We start from the raw sequence: 16,931 nt of genomic DNA on the forward strand, positions 1-16,931 counted from the left end.
TTTGGTGGATCCACTGACTTCAATGGGTCTGCGGTTCACATTTTGCAGACAAGTATAAGACATGTTCTATCTTTTGCTAAACTGACATATGGATGCGGAAAGCACAAGGATGACTTCTGTGTGCTTTACGTATTTGTATGTCCATTCCGCAAAAGATACTGTAGAACATCCTAAACTTGTCTGCAAAATGTGGTCAACGCATCCGCAAAAAATACTTGTGTCCCAGCAGCAAAAAATGCTTATGTGCCCAAAGACTTTCAGCTTACATCTGGAGCTGATGTTTTTACTGCAACAAACCCACCAAAAACCTCAGGAACAAAGAATACAAAAGCGCACAAAAATGGCATTAAAAACCTACGTGTGAACCCACTCCAAATCAGATCAGAAGGAGCAAGGCGTCATACCTGTACATCGAGTTTTCTTTCATTGCAACACTAGAACAAAGACTGTAACAGCATCATTGGTGGTTAACCACATTTTGTTGTTTAGTGGGATGAAAATGCTAAGCCAGTTATTGTAGGAACTAAACGGAAGCGTACATGAAGTCACTTAGTCACCAGCTGAAACATCAGCTTTTTCTCTGGTCACAAGTTGTGCCATGGTTCCTGTGCTGACAGATATTCCAAGCAAACACAGACTACACATGTAATTGCAATAAAGTGCAAAAAATATAAGAACAGCAAGAACCAACAGAACCCTCCATGTATAACACTTTAATGTCCACTGCAGGCCCTCTGGGTGGTTCGTGGTAGAAGAATTTGCTCTTTTTTTTTTTTTTTATCTCCCCCCCCCCACACACTTTCCTCCAGCAGTACCTTTGAAGGGATCTATACTTACCTGATTTCCACCACTCCATTCCAGCTTTGTTGCTCCCAGGCTGTCTTCACTGGACTTCCAGTCCCTGCCTGTCAACTTCCACATGGACTGGGCGACATGTGCCACTGCAGCCAATCACTAGCCTCATCGATGACATGTCCCTAAGTGGCAAGTAACCCTGCAGTGGCATGCCACTTGGGGTCATGTCGGTGTCCCCATGAGGAAGTTGACAGGTAAGGACTGGAAGTGCAGCGAATATAGCCAGGATGCCACAATGCTGGAAAGGACAAATCCTGAACAACCCCTTTAAGAACATGTTCACGCAGTTGATTTTCCAGGTGGGTTTTGCTGCATATTCTGCATCAAACCAGCAGGAAAACCTTGGTAATTACGTATCCCATTGTCTCCAATTGGAATCCAACCCGTTGTTCATGCAGTCATGAATTTTTTTCCATGCAAATTTCAAATTTGCTTCAAGAAGGGACATATCAGGTCAGTATGGACAGGTTTCTGCAAGTGGATTAGCACCATTGATTGGGGCTAACTTCACAGGCAGATCTGCAGTATGCAAAACTATGGCAGAAAGGTCTGACAGAAATAAAAGCTGGATTTTTCCAATGTATATTTCCACTGTGTGAACATATGATAAAATAAACTCTATAATTGTGACACTGCAATACTTGATTGTAAAAAGAAAAAAACGCTATTAAAAATACAGCAAAAAACCGTTCCGTTTTTTTTTACAGGTCCATATGTGGAACCATTCACTTCAATGGGTCCGCAAAAAAAATGAAATAACTCAGTGTGCATTCCGTTTCCGTATGTCTGCATGTCTGTTCAGTAAAAAAAAATAGAACATGCCCTATTCTTGTCCGTTTGTCGGACAAGGACAGGCATTGTTACAATAGATACACAAACAAAAATGGATGCCACATGGATGTCATCAATTTTTTTTTACAGATCCATGTTTTGTGGACCGCAAAAAACATATGGTCATGTGCATGAGCTCTTATACTGTGAATTTCCCCAGCAGATTTCACCAGATGCAATACAAAAGTGAAATCTGTGACAAATAGCATTTACATTTCAAGGTCAGCACGATTTTGTGGATTTGGCTGCTACAGCGGACCTGACAAGTGTGGCTGTACCGCCGGGTTTCCACAGATCAGGCGTGATGCAGTGACTGTAACCCTATCTGGCAGCTGTAGCCAATAGCCACACAAACTTACAGGTTTTAACTGAAATATTATCTTAAAATTTGTGCAGCCGCGGGTGGGTGAGGCTTTGCCGCATAAGGCAGCCACAGTTTGGTCAACCCCAGCCCACAAATCAGCTAGATCTATCAATACACCCCAAAAAAAACAAAAAACATACATGACCAAAAAAATGTACACAATCATTATACTGTATTTTACATATCTTCTAGCAATTAGGGCTGCAAAGAGTACTCGATTAAATCAAGTAATTCGACACAAAAAAATCCTCAATGCAAATTTTTTGCATCAAGGATTCGTTTGTGTCACGTGACCACGGAGCGGGAGGGAAGCGCTTGCTATTACTCCTGCTCGGTGGTCTCCCGCTGGCCCGCAATGCGCTTGGAATAATCACATTTTCAGCCTCCTGACACTCCACAGCACATCCATGGTCCCACGCTGCATTGACCTCCAGACGTAGGCACACAGTGACCTGACGCGCTGTGTGACATCAGGCCCAGAGCAGCGTGGAACGATGGAGTGTCGGCGGCACCCCTGCTGCAAACGTAAGTTGGTGACACCGAGGGGGTGAGGGCACGACTAAGGCCAGGCGCCAGGAGTGCACAGCATCATAGCAACCAATGATGCTGTGCACTCCGGGTGTCAGGAGGAGGGCAGGCTGGGCTTTCACGGACCGTGCGTCCATGGTTTAACTGAAGTGTGGCCTGGCCTTAGGGGAGAGATGGCACAAGGGGAGCAGAGACGATGGCACAAGGGAGGAGAGGTGATGGCACAAGGAGGAGTGGAGCTTATGGCACTGGGTTGGGAGAGCTGAAGGCACCGGGTGGGGGAGAGCTGATGGCACTGGGTGGGGAGAGGAGCTAATGGCACTGGTGGGGGAGAGCTGAAGGCACTGGGGGAGTGGAGCTGATGGCACTGGGGTGGGGGAGAGCTGCTGGCACTGGGTGGTGGAGAGCTGAAGGCTGTGGGGGAGAGCTGATGGCATTGGAGTGGGGGAGAGCTGATGGCACTGGGTTGGGGAGAGCTGAAGGCACTGGGGTGGGGGAGAGCTGAAGGCACTGGGGTGGGGGAGAGCTGAAGGCACTGGTGGAGTGAAGCTGAAGGCACTGGGGTGGGCGAGAGCTGAAGGCACTGGGGGAACGGAACTGATGGCACGGGGGGAAGCTGATGGCACTGGAGGATAGTGGAGCTGATGGCACTGGGGGGGAACGAAGGGTGTTGGGGACTGATGGCAGGGGGTCTGAAGTCAGAACCGCCCTGTTTGACTTAAAAAAATACATGAAAAAACCTGAACGGTTTTGCAAGTGCCCCACAGCCATTAACAATGCAGACTAAGGCCTCATGCACATAGCTGTTGCTCAGCCGTGGCCGTATTGCGGCCCGCAAACAGCGGGTCCGTAATATGTGGGCACCGGCGGTGTGCTTTCCGCATCACGGATGCAGACCCATTCACTTGAATGGGTCCACAATCCGGAGCTGCGGTACAGAACGGAGGCACGGTGTTTCTGTCCGTGCCTCCGCACAGCAAAAAAATAGAACATGTTCTGAGTTGAATGGGTCTCGATCCATCTCGGCCGCCGCACGGATGTTGCCAGTGCATTGGGGACCGCAAACAGCCGTGTGCATGAGGCCTAACAAACAATGCGATCCTAATTAGTTAATTGGCACGCTCTGTGGCTTGTATGGCCGCGTCACAACGATATTGTCGTACTCTCAAGATGTCAAATTGCTTTTATTGCTGACTCCTGAAATACAAGCGGAAAAAAGGGAATTATTAGGGGAAGCGAGATCCTCACTCCTCTTTTTCTTTTGGATTTTGATAATTAGTTATTTTTTATAAAAAAAATTCTTTTTTTTTTTTATAGTATTTCATTTTCTCCGCATGCCTGAGGACGCAGTTTTCAAGCAACAGAACTTGTTATAAAATATCCATCCTGGAATAACTTACCCTATTATTAAGTAAACCGCTTCAAACTATTTACCACAAAAATGTCACTGAAAATAAATAGCTCTTGGGTACTTAAATGATCTAGTCAGGTTTACAACATCACAATGAACTCTTGCAAAGACTGGAGCTATAAGCACTGATCTTTTCCTCCAATATGTTTAGACAGAGGGTTGTTAAAAGGATATTCTGGTTATGCACAGTTATCCACTATCCACCGGATAGGGGAGAACCATTTGATCGGTTGGTGCCTACTGCTGGGACCCCCACCGATCATGAGACCGGGGGCCCAGTATTCTGGAGCCACTGAAATGAACAGAGTTGCCGATGGGGCATACGCGCAACTGCTCTAATCATTTCTATAGGGATCCCAGAGATAGCTGAGTGCTGTACTGTCTCGGGAACTTCCAAGGAAATTAATGTGCACAGTAGAGCTGTCACAAGCTACTAAAATTACGATGCCTCTGCTCTGGCAATAAGTAAAAAAATATATAAAGCAGCTACTAGGGACAGGGATCACTAGAGCAAACGTATTGTAGAACTTAATGTTCTCTACAGCAACCATTTGTATGTCCACTGCCCAGCTTTAGGTTCACACATACTGTCGGAAGGTCCCTGCAGAAACATGTTTGAACTTTGATATGAACCCCTTGAAGAAGCTGGGTAAAACACAGGAGTCTGACGTAGAGTTTGTAAATTCAGAGGCCTGGGAACACCCAAACCCATCCAGGGATGCCGATTTATGGGTGAGGCTTACATAAGATTAGAAAATTAGAGACAGTCCCTGCAAATTTTAGACTGTTGCCAACTATAAGTGGAGTTTATTGCCCTGGTGTTACAACAGGTTGAATATCAGCTGGTATGTGTGCATGTTTTCTTGCCCATTGTATTTTAGTACTGTTTAACCAGGTCATTATCGATAAATTGATGGAGATTTATTAAGAACTATGCTATCTGGTGGTGAGTTGTGGCATAAAATCCGAAAGATGCAACAATGTTTTTGTTTTGTTTTTAAAACACATACTTTGTGACTTTTTACTGCCACTTTTGAGGCACAAGTGAGATGATAAATCTCCCCCCATTGAGTCAATATATCTGTTTTTTATATGCATACATTTATATGAGAGTATTTTTTTTCATAGTAGAGGGTTTGACCTACCGCCCCTGCCACCTTGCTTTTATGTGATTTAATCTTTTTGACAGGGTACCTCTGTTTGTTACAGTTCATGTGTCTATTTTGTACACTTCGCAAGTAATAGACCATAGCAATCACCCTAATTTAGAGCCTACGTATGTTAAGTTACTATGCATTGCTTTATTTATCAAAAAATACAAAGTAGGAATTGAAGGAATTAGATTAATGGACACATCAGCAAGGAACAAAGTAATCATTTCTACTTCAGTTTCCATAGAATATCACTAGCCGCATACCCTGGACAGCTTTTGGAACTCTCCATTAAACTACTATTTTTTTATACACTTACTATTGTAATAAATCACCAAAATCACATCTATTTTATATACATTTATAAATATTGAAAGCTATAGAAATAAATTAATATATTAGAGACTAATTTGACTTACTTTATTTCCACTGACGTTCCATATCAGCTTTACTCTGTAACCCAGTAGAGCTCCATTTGCAGCACTTAGAGGGGGTTGTATCCATGTGACTTTCAAAGAGTGTGAGCCATTTCTTGTTACGGTGATGTTTTGAGGAGCAATGGATGGAGCTAAAAAACAAAATGTACATTATTAACTAGAAAAGACAATAAACATTTTACATTCTAGCAGTAAAAAGCTATAAAAATGCTTTATTCCATGTCCAGACAGCTACTGTTCTTTTCCCGAGATATTGGCATTTTTCTGTTTTGCTGCAGCAGATATTTCTTGCATAATTGACATCAAGAAAGGGAAGCTATATTAATTCAATAGGTCATACCGTTAAATAGGTCCCAACATGCAGGCAACAGAAATATAAGGCACTTTCTTACTGCTAAGTATAAGTTGGATTGCCTACTACTATGGGTTTTCTTCATTCTTCTACTTCCCATCACTCTGCATGTTATGGGATATGGCCATCGTTGCATTTAAGGAGCAGTGACTGAGCTTGTGCAGTGCAGTGAACACTTCCTAAATCTGTGATGGCCGGGATAATGAGAGTTCCTGTCTGGACACCTCACATCTGGCTGTAAGGTTTCTTTAGTACAGCTCCAGGGTATATGCCAGGGCTGGCCAACCTGTGGCTCTCCAGCTGTTGTAAAACTACAACTCCCACCATGCTTTGCTGTAGGCTGATACCTGTAGGCAGTCTGGGCATGCTGGGGGTTGTAGTTTTGCAACAGCTGGAGAGCCTCAGGTTGGCCAGCCCTGGTATATGCAGTAGCCCTGGAGCTGTACTACAATGCTTCTGTCCAGGCTGCGCCAATGTTGCTAATGGAAATACCTCAATAGCAGTATTGGGAAAGTGCAGACACAGTCCAGCATCACATTGACATCATTAAAGGGCCACTGGCTTATCTGAAGAAGGGATCCACCCCCAGCAGAGGCAGGAAGATCAGAGCTGCAGACTAGCAGCAGCTCTGACGCAGTGAAATGGAACATCCCCTTTAAGTCAATTTTGAATACGTTTCCCATAAACAGATGGTAAAACTCTCAAGTTGTCATGGATAGAACATAGTGACAGAAATGCAGGCTACCATCGGTTACTGAGAAGCAGGGGAAGACTGGCCATAGATTCTACAGGGAAAATTGATGCTGTCCTAAAAAGTTCTGCTGGGACAATATATCATGCTGCAATGTGGTATTTAGTTCTGGTGGGGAAGTGTACTGTACTACACTTTGCTATTTGGTTCTGCTGCAGAATCATACACCAAAGTGTAGCACACTATACCTCGTCTCTATGGTTTTGAAGGCCCGTCTACTTGAGTTGACCCTACCTACTCATGTTGACCCTCAGCTACTTTTAATTTGGGCCCATGTACAACATGGGGGCGCTTTTAGTTTTTTTCCAGGTCCACTTTAAATCCCCAGTTTGCCCCCGTGTCACATAGTGATGGGGGAGGGAACCCCAAACCGACAACAGGAGGGAAAGGTACTAGGACTGGAAACTAGGGATAGGGGGATGGTCACCACCTAGTGAGTCCCTAATCCGAGCCCTGACTACTAGCAGAATGAACAGACTTTGATGGTAGGAATGTTCATACCCCGTAACCTAAGCCCTATCTCACCCTAACAGGGTCCTGGAGATAGTGTCAGGACAACAGATTGCCTGTTCGTTCCCAGCTGAGGGAACAGGAGACCCCCTCAGGCCTAACCACAAAAGGTAGGGGAAAACGACAAACAATAGGAAGGAAAGACACTTAACTCTGAAGTATGCGGACGAGCAGGAACTCAGAGGAGTACCAACACTAGCGCTTCCACAGCCAAAAGGAGCTATCAACCGCAAAGCATGATAGGTGAGGCCAGACTAAATAAGAGTTGGAATGACCACTTAATCTACACCTGAGACAAGAGGTGTGGTCATGACCAACAACACAGCACAAGGTTGAGGATATCAGATCAGATCACGTGCAGCCAGTCTCTTAGATCTTCTGATCCCTGTCACTGGAGAGACAGTGAGACCCCGGCAGAAAAGACTAAAGATTACAACAAATATGGCTGCTTATTCTGTACTCAGTTTTAGGCTGGAATCACATATGCCCCTTTTGTCTTAGGCCTCATGCACACAACAGTTTTTTTTCACGGTCCGCAAAAACGGGGTCCGTGATCCGTGACCGTTTTTTTGTCCGTGGGTCTTCCTTGATTTTTGGAGGATCCACGGACATGAAAAAAAAGTCGTTTTGGCGTCCGCCTGGCCGTGCGGAGCCAAACGGATCCGTCCTGAATTACAATGCAAGTCAATGGGGACGGATCCGTTTGACGTTGACACAATATGGTGCAATTGCAAACGGATCCGTCCCCATTGACTTTCAATGTAAAGTCAGGAGTCCCTTTACTTTCACACTTGTGTTCATAATGCAGACGGTGGCTCCGTTCAGAACGGATCCGTCTGCATTATATTGTTAAAACATTTCTAAGTGTGAAAATAGCCTCAGACGGATCCGTCCAGACTTTACATTGAAAGTCAATGGGGGACGGATCCGTTTGAAAATTGAGCCACAGTGTGTCATCTTCAAACGGATCCGTCCCCATTGACTTACATTATAAGTCTGGACGGATCCGCTTGCCTCCGCACGGCCAGGCGGACACCCGAACATAACTTGAAGCGTCCCCATCACCATGGGAACGCCTCTACGTTAGAATATACTGTCGGATATGAGCTACATCGTGAAACTCATTTCCGACAGTATATTCTAACACAGAGGCGTTCCCATGGTGATGGGGACGCTTCAGGTTAGAATATACTGAAAACCTGTGTACATGACTGCCCCCTGCTGCCTGGCAGCACCCGATCTTAGGGCCGTGATCAGCACAATTAACTCCTCAGGTGCCGCACCTGAAGGGGTTAATTGTACTATCATATTCCCCTGTAAGAGATCAGGGCTGCCAGGCAGCAGGGGGCAGACCCCCCCCCTCCCCAGTTTGAATATCGTTGGTGGCACAGTGTGCGCCCACCATCGGGCCCCCCCCCTTCCTCCCTCTATTGTTATAAATCGTTGGTGGCACAGTGTGCGCCCCACATCGCTCCCTCTATTGTAATAAATCGTTGGTGGCACAGTGTGCGCCCACCATCGCCCCCCCTCCCTCCCTCTATTGTAATAAATCGTTGGTGGCACAGTGTGCGCCCACCATCGCCCCCCCCTCCCTCCCTCTATTGTAATAAATCGTTGGTGGCACAGTGTGCGCCCACCATCGCCCCCCCCTCCCTCCCTCTATTGTAATAAATCGTTGGTGGCACAGTGTGCGCCCACCATCGCCCCCCCCCTTCCTCCCTCTATAGTTAAAAATCGTTGGTGGCACAGTGTGCGCCCACCATCGGCCCCCCTCTCTCTATAGTAGTAACAACCATTGGTGGCAGTGTGCGGCCTCCCATTCCCCCCCCCCCCATCATTGGTGGCAGCGGAGTTCCGATCGGAGTCCCAGTTTAATCGCTGGTGCTCTGATCGGTAACCATGGCAACCAGGAAGCTACTGCATCCCTGGTTGCCATGGTTACTTAGCAATAGTACAATTGTAGAAGATTCATACTTACCTGCTTGCTGCTGCGATGTCTGTGACCGGCCGGGAGCTCCACCTACTGGTAAGTGAAAGGTCTGTGCGGCGCATTGCTAAAGAACTGTCACTTACCAGTAGGAGGAGCTCCCGGCCGGTCACAGACATCGCAGCAGCAAGCAGGTAAGTATGAATCTTCTACTGTTGTACTATTGCTAAGTAACCATGGCAACCAGGGCTGCAGTAGCTTCCTGGTTGCCATGGTTACCGATCGGAGCCCCAGCGATTAAACTGGGACTCCGATCGGAACTCCGCTGCCACCAATGATGGGGGGGGGGGGAATGGGAGGCCGCACACTGCCACCAATGGTTGTTACTACTATAGAGAGAGGGGGGGGCGATGGTGGGCGCACACTGTGCCACCAACGATTTTTAACTATAGAGGGAGGAAGGGGGGGGGGCGATGGTGGGCGCACACTGTGCCACCAACGATTTATTACACTAGAGGGAGGGAAGGGGGGGGCGATGGTGGGCGCACACTGTGCCACCAACGATATTCAAACTGGGGAGGGGGGGGGGGTCTGCCCCCTGCTGCCTGGCAGCCCTGATCTCTTACAGGGGAATATGATAGTACAATTAACCCCTTTAGGTGCCGCACCTGAAGGGGTTAATTGTGCTATCATATCCCCCTGTAAGAGATCGGGTGGTGCCAGGCAGCAGGGGGCAGTCTTGTACAAAGTTTGCAGTGTATTCTAACTAGAAGCGTCCCCATCACCATGGGAACGCTTCTGTGTTAGAATATACTGTCGGAAATGAGTTTTCACGAAGTGAAAACTTAGATCAGAAAAAGCTTTTATGCAGACGGATCTTTGGATCCGTCTGTATGAAAGCAACCTACGGCCACGGATCACGGACACGGATGCCAATCTTGTGTGCATCCGTGTTCTTTCACGGACCCATTGACTTGAATGGGTCCGTGAACCGTTGTCCGTCAAAAAAATTGGACAGGTCATATTTTTTTGACGGACAGGATACACGGATCACGGCCTCGGCTGCAAAACGGTGCATTTTCCGATTTTTCCATGGACCCATTGAAAGTCAATGGGTCCGCGAAAAAAAAAACGGAAAACGGCACAACGGCCACGGATGCACACAACGGTCGTGTGCATGAGGCCTTAGTCTTAGCTTTGGCAAAAAAAAAAAATTCCACTCTTCTTCCTTCCTTTATGCTGGAATTCCCTTTTAATACATGTACACACTACCAAAAGTACTATTTGCCATACTTCAGGTATATCTTAGATGTGAGACGTTCATCTAAAGAACTAATAAATAATTACAATGGAAAATTACAGTTTTAAACGATTTTCTCTCTGGTGGCTGAATATAATGATTTACAATTCATGTAGGTAGAAATGTATAATTACTTTATTTCATGAGTATATCATCGCTGACTAGAAAGAATGAAGGGCTAAAGGATACCCATGTGTACGCACAAATTACACAAAGAAAGGAGTGCGACCACATCCAATTTTTTAAGATTAAAAAATACCATTTTATTTATATCACAATAAAAAGACATGTATTATAGTACATAAGTATGTGTACACAGGGGAAATTCACAGATGTAAATCACCCCTTCAGCAGACCCATAGCACTAAATTTGCGCCTAAATACACCTCCTTATATAATACTCTCTGGGAGCTCCCATGCAGATCACATGGAGGGGATATGAAATAGGGCTAATAGTTAAACTGTGCACATGCTATCGGTATGGATAATGTGCCTCACTACTGCGGCCTTGATCTACAAATTTAAACAGAGCCGAGAGGTGCACAGCATGGCTGTTATTACATACCGGAATGCAGGGGCTGCTGAATGGGTGAAAATGGCTCCTCAACGCGCGTTTCGCGTATAGTTGCTTCCTCAGGAGGAGTTAAAAAACAGGAGTTTAAACGATTTTCTCTCTGGTGGCTGAATATAATGATTTACAATTCATGTAGGTAGAAATGTATAATTACTTTATTTCATGAGTATATCATCGCTGACTAGAAAGAATGAAGGGCTAAAGGATACCCATGTGTACGCACGATACTACTGGTTAAGCGGACTAGAAAATGTAAAACATAAATCAGAATACCCAAGAATCAGATAAACTGACAGATCCATCCAAAGCTAAGGACACGTCACTTCATATGCACTTCACACCACACAGGACTTCTGTGTGTGTAAGGGTCAGTCCTCAATTTGAGTTTTACTGCATCCTCTAAAAAACGAACTTAACGAGAAAAAAAAAAAAAGGATTTATATTTACTAGGTCTCTTTAGTGTCAATACACTTGTATATATTGCATTAACCAGGATAGTAATGGGAAAAGCAAGACATGGTTTCTGTAGGATTGGTGGAGCATTTTTGTGAATTGGTGGTAAACTATTTCCTTGTCTCATTACCATTACAAGAAAATAACAGCTGGATTGTAATGGCACTTACCTCCTTCTGTTGTTTTAGCCACAATCCAGGAACTTGGCAAGGACCAGCCAACTTCGTTCATGCAGGAAACACTAATATTGTGTTGGGTGAATGGATTGAGATGACTGACTGAGTATGTGTAAGGAGGTACTGATGTATTATACAGCACTGGAGAGCTGCTATTTTTTGTTACTTCCTTCACCTGTAACGATACAATGTCTTATATTAGGTTCTCTGCATTGTATGGCTTTATATTATCCCCCAACAAGTTGTATTCATTAAAATTCATAAAACATCATATGACTATAGGCATTTGATTTCACCTTAGTGGCTCTCAAAATGTTATGGCTTACACTTAGTGGGGGTCATTTAAGAACATTTTACACCAGTTTTTGGCGTAAAAATAGTTGCAAGACTTGCAACTATTTTTTAATGTCTATGCAACAATATATTTTTACATGGGAATTTTTACGCTGTGCTTGCCACTTGGGACTGGCAAGGGCATGGAGGGAGGTCAGACCAGGGCTGGGACATCGGCAATGGGCACATTTACTTGCATGGAAACAGGTGTAAATGTTGGCATAAAACTACTCCAGTCAGGGGCTGGAGTCGTTTTTACTATTGGTTACTCGGACTGCTAGAGGTGCACCTAATTTATGATGAGGTGCACACATCCTCATAAATTAGGCGCAGGGGGGAAACAAAGCATAAAAAGACGGTCTTTGTAAATGACCCTCGGTGACTTCTCCTACAATCCAACTTATTAGGATCAATAGGATGCATTATATTTTATCATTGTCTGCCGAACCATGGTTATTGCCGTATTGGTGACAACCAAAGAGGTTTTCCCAACAAAAACAGTTACGGTATCCATAGAATGTCATAAATGTCTGATAAGTGGTGGTCTCACCCTTAAGGCTTTCATCTATTTGGGTCCCCTGATCAGCTTGCTCAGCTGTTCCCATAATTTCTTACAGAGAGAGCTGCAGATATGTGTGCTATCTCTCTAATCAATCTTATCCTAGATACTGAGATTAACAATATAATGGGCATATACAACAGCATTCACAATATACATTGTTCCGTAACCTTTACAATATGAACCTGTTATGGAACAAGCATGGTACCATGAAAATATTGTAACTCGAGACTATAATTCTATGGAAAACTAGTAATTGGTTCCAAAGGTCCCCAAAAAGTCCTAAAGTATAAAAGAGATGCTGAAAGCAGCAGCATAAATTTATATATCAGGGACAGGAGCTTCTTCACAGTTCTGTACAATACATAGTGTAAAATGGAGATGCCCTCACCTACACACAGGCACTACTAGACAGTCATGGTGTCACGGTGCGGTTCACTGTGACATGGTTTGCCGTGCAGGCTGGCTGCACGCCTTTTGCGTATTGGCTGCGGGTAATTCCGTGTAGGCTGGTTGCTTTTGGCTGCGTGCTGACTGTGGTATCTAGTGTGAAACTGCCCATATGTGTCTGTACCCCCTTTGGCTGTATCATCTCCCTCTTGGTATGTCAGGTTGGTTGCGCTCTTGCTTACTAGCTGCGGTGTTCCATGCATGCTGGTTGCTAGGGGCAACGTCCTGTATCGCAGCTTGGTATGCTGTGGTTTCTGGTTACCCCTGACCTGGTTTGGTACCTCCCTGTTTGGTTCTAATGGGGTTAACCTCCCCCGGTCAGTTCCTGGGCGTGTCCGCTCAGGTGCGCTCGTTAGGCTGCTATTTCTGCCTGAGTGTTGAGGTCAGTCTAACAGTCAGTCTGTCTGTTTTTGTCATGTCTTGTGGGTGTTTCACCCTTATGCTCTGTCAGATCTGTTTATGTTTGCCTTACCAGGATTTGCCCTTTGCTGATGACCCAAGGGGTCCGGCCATCTACGTCTTGGTATGTGCCGCCTGGTTCTGCATTGTTGTCTTCTGTCCTGTACCATGCTATGCCTTGTCATTTCCTGTACCTTGCTATGCCTTGTCAATGTTTTGCACCATGCCTTGTTTCTGTCCTGTATTTGTTCGCCTAGCAGTGCGTAACTGCATCTGATAGCCTAGCAGAGCTGATCTGGGTCTGTTCCTGTTCATGTCTGTTCCATGTTACATGTCTGTCTGACAGTCCTTACTGCTTCTGGTATTCCGTTCATGTCTGCTTCTGTTCTTGTCAGTCCATGTCCTCATTCGGAAGAGGGTTCCCATGTTCCCCAGAGGGGGAATGCCCATTCTCTGCAATGGTGTACTTGGCTGTCTCTATGTCTTGTCCCTGTTCTGTACCATGCCTTGCTCTTGTACCATTGGTACCTTGTCTGATATCTCCTTGCCACTGGCTCCTGCTGCCACAGACTTGGTTTATGCTCTGGAGTAGCCCCTGGCAACTACTGTGGCTCAAGTCTATCCTCACCACCAGAGGCGCTATTGAAGACCTGATGTTGCTTAGTTACGCACACCCAGAGTATTTCTAGTCAGTGGCGCAGTGGGTTCTCACCCACGGATCTGGTTAAGTACATTGAGGTCTTTTATTATTGTCATTGTTACATGTCTTGGTGCCTTTGTATGGTTTTGTGTTCTGGGGTCCTTGGTCTGTTTTGCCTTGTCCAGCTCGTATGGCATCCTGGAGGTTCCCCTTGGGACCCCCGGCATGTGACACACTGAGCATATGCAGTTGTTTAACAGCACTCACAAACTGCTCCATTTCGCCACAATGTGATGCACTTATTGGCTTTTCAAGTTTATGTTCAAAATTGGTTCCATTGTAATTCAGGGACCATGGTGTAGTGTTTTTTGTAGGAGACGAACTGTAACAGAGCAAAAGATGACCATGCTGTATATAGCTCATGGGCGTATTCGGAGGCTCCAGAAAATAGGGATCATTTTAACATCAAATGTACAAACACATAGGTCAGAAGGATACTCTGGGGAAGATTTACTAAACCTATAGAGGTCTAGTCTTAAGGGTGTATTAGACAGATTTTCAGATGATCGCTAACAAGAGTTCCTATGAACTAATACTGCCTCCAAATGCCCGATGAACGAGCTTGTTCATGAGGCAATTGTGATTTTTAAGCATGCTTAGGAAGTCTATAGGCACTCTAGACCTGCAGGAGATTTATCACATTGCCTGAGGCTGGATCATAAATGTGGTGCAGGGACAGACACTTTTGTCCAACTTTATATCAAATACTGGTTGGCTTAGTTTGAGACAGAACTTTACATCATAATTGGGATGCAATTAAGGAACAAAGCTATGTCCCTTTCCACTGAGCTACAGTATGTCCCTTTTCAAGTGAGTCGGGAAAAAAGTTTAGAAACCCCGGCTGTGCCAAACTGCGCCAATCTGCACAACTTGTTAGACAGATTCTAGCTGCAGACACACATTAGTAAATCAGGGGTAATTTTTTTGTAAATATTATATTAGTAAATACCGTATGTATATTTGCGGTAAATACAGTATATTCAGAGGTATATACATTGTAAGGCATCACTGACAATGGGGTTCAAGTCCAAATGATGCTTAATTCTGGCACTTCAGCACCATCATAAACATTGATTATAGCCCAGCTGACCTCACCTGTGATCTCCTCAGCTAAAAGCAATATCTGTAGTGGACTAGGGGTGTGGACTGAGAGACTCCCACTACCAATCTGTCTCCCAGTCCAAAGAAATCTAGCCCATGCAACTTTAAACAAAACTATCTCCAGCAAGCTGGAGCTGGTGCTGAAGCAGCACTAGTTCTGGATTTCAGTTATCTCACCCAGCTAAACTGAACCGCTGGGTGAAATACACTGCCCCCCCCCCCCCCCCCCATACCTCTACTGTGCACTTTATCACTATATATATATATATATATATATATATATTTATTGTATGCACTTAGATAGCACTACTATATTCCGCAGCGCTTTACAGACATTAGCATCCAACTGTCCACAGTAGGGCTCACAATCTAAGTGTTTGGAGTGTGGGTGGTAATCAGAGAACCCAGAGGAAACCTATGCAAACACAGGGAGCACATACAAACCCCATGTAGATGTTGTCCTTGGTTGGATTCAAACCTAGGACCCCAGCGCTGAAAGGCGCCAGAGCTAACCACTGAGACACCGTGCTATATACAGGGAGTGCAGAATTATTAGGCAAGTTGTATTTTTGAGGATTAATTTTATTATTGAACAACAACCATGTTCTCAATGAACCCAAAAAACTCATTAATATCAAAGCTGAATATTTTTGGAAGTAGTTTTTAGTTTGTTTTTAGTTTTAGCTATTTTAGGGGGATATCTGTGTGTGCAGGTGACTATTACTGTGCATAATTATTGGGCAACTTAACAAAAAACAAATATATACCCATTTCAATTATTTATTTTTACCAGTGAAACCAATATAACATCTCAACATTCACAAATATACATTTCTGACATTCAAAAACAAAACAAATCAGTGACCAATATAGCCACCTTTCTTTGCAAGGACACTCAAAAGCCTGCCATCCATGGATTCTGTCAGTGTTTTGATCTGTTCACCATCAACATTGCGTGCAGCAGCAACCACAGCCTCACAGACACTGTTCAGAGAGGTGTACTGTTTTCCCTCCTTGTAAATCTCACATTTGATGATGGACCATAGGTTCTCAATGGGGTTCAGATGAGGTGAAAAAGGAGGCCATGTCATTAGGTTTTCTTCTTTTATACCCTTTCTTGCCAGCCACGCTGTGGAGTACTTGGACGCGTGTGATGGAGCATTGTCCTGCATGAAAATCATGTTTTTCTTGAAGGATGCAGACTTCTTCCTGTACCACTGCTTGAAGAAGGTGTCTTCCAGAAACTGGCAGTAGGACTGGGAGTTGAGCTTGACTCCATCCTCAACCTGAAAAGGCCCCACAAGCTCATCTTTGATGATACCAGCCCAAACCAGTACTCCACCTCCACCTTGCTGGCGTCTGAGTCGGACTGGAGCTCTCTGCCCTTTACCAATCCAGCCACGGGCCCATCCATCTGGCCTATCAAGACTCACTCTCATTTCATCAGTCCATAAAACCTTAGAAAAATCAGTCTTGAGATATTTCTTGGCCCAGTCTTGACGTTTCAGCTTGTGTGTCTTGTTCAGTGGTGGTCGTCTTTCAGCCTTTCTTACCTTGGCCATGTCTCTGAGTATTGCACACCTTGTGCTTTTGGGCACTCCAGTGATGTTGCAGCTCTGAAATATGGCCAAACTGGTGGCAAGTGGCATCTTGGCAGCTGCACGCTTGACTTTTCTCAGTTCTTGCGACCCTGTTGACTATTTTGAATGAAACGCTTGATTGTTCGATGATCACGCTTCAGAAGCTTTGCAATTTTAAGAGTGCTGCAT

General features: G+C 44.9%; 1 protein-coding gene across 2 annotated transcripts in view; it reads right to left on the reverse strand.

Moving 5' to 3' along the window:
- Nucleotides 1-16,931, reverse strand: part of MERTK (MER proto-oncogene, tyrosine kinase) — a 110,239-nt gene that overhangs the window by 45,578 nt on the left and 47,730 nt on the right. For both annotated transcript variants that reach the window (XM_044290337.1, XM_044290335.1), the window contains exons 7-8: nt 11,615-11,795; nt 5,560-5,708 (exon numbers count right to left, since the gene is read on the reverse strand). In XM_044290337.1, the coding sequence (XP_044146272.1) occupies nt 5,560-5,708; nt 11,615-11,795 (330 nt within the window). The remainder of the gene's footprint in view (nt 1-5,559; nt 5,709-11,614; nt 11,796-16,931) is intronic.

Source organism: Bufo gargarizans, chromosome 4 (assembly GCF_014858855.1).
Source record: "Bufo gargarizans isolate SCDJY-AF-19 chromosome 4, ASM1485885v1, whole genome shotgun sequence".
NCBI classification, from domain to species: domain Eukaryota; kingdom Metazoa; phylum Chordata; class Amphibia; order Anura; family Bufonidae; genus Bufo; species Bufo gargarizans.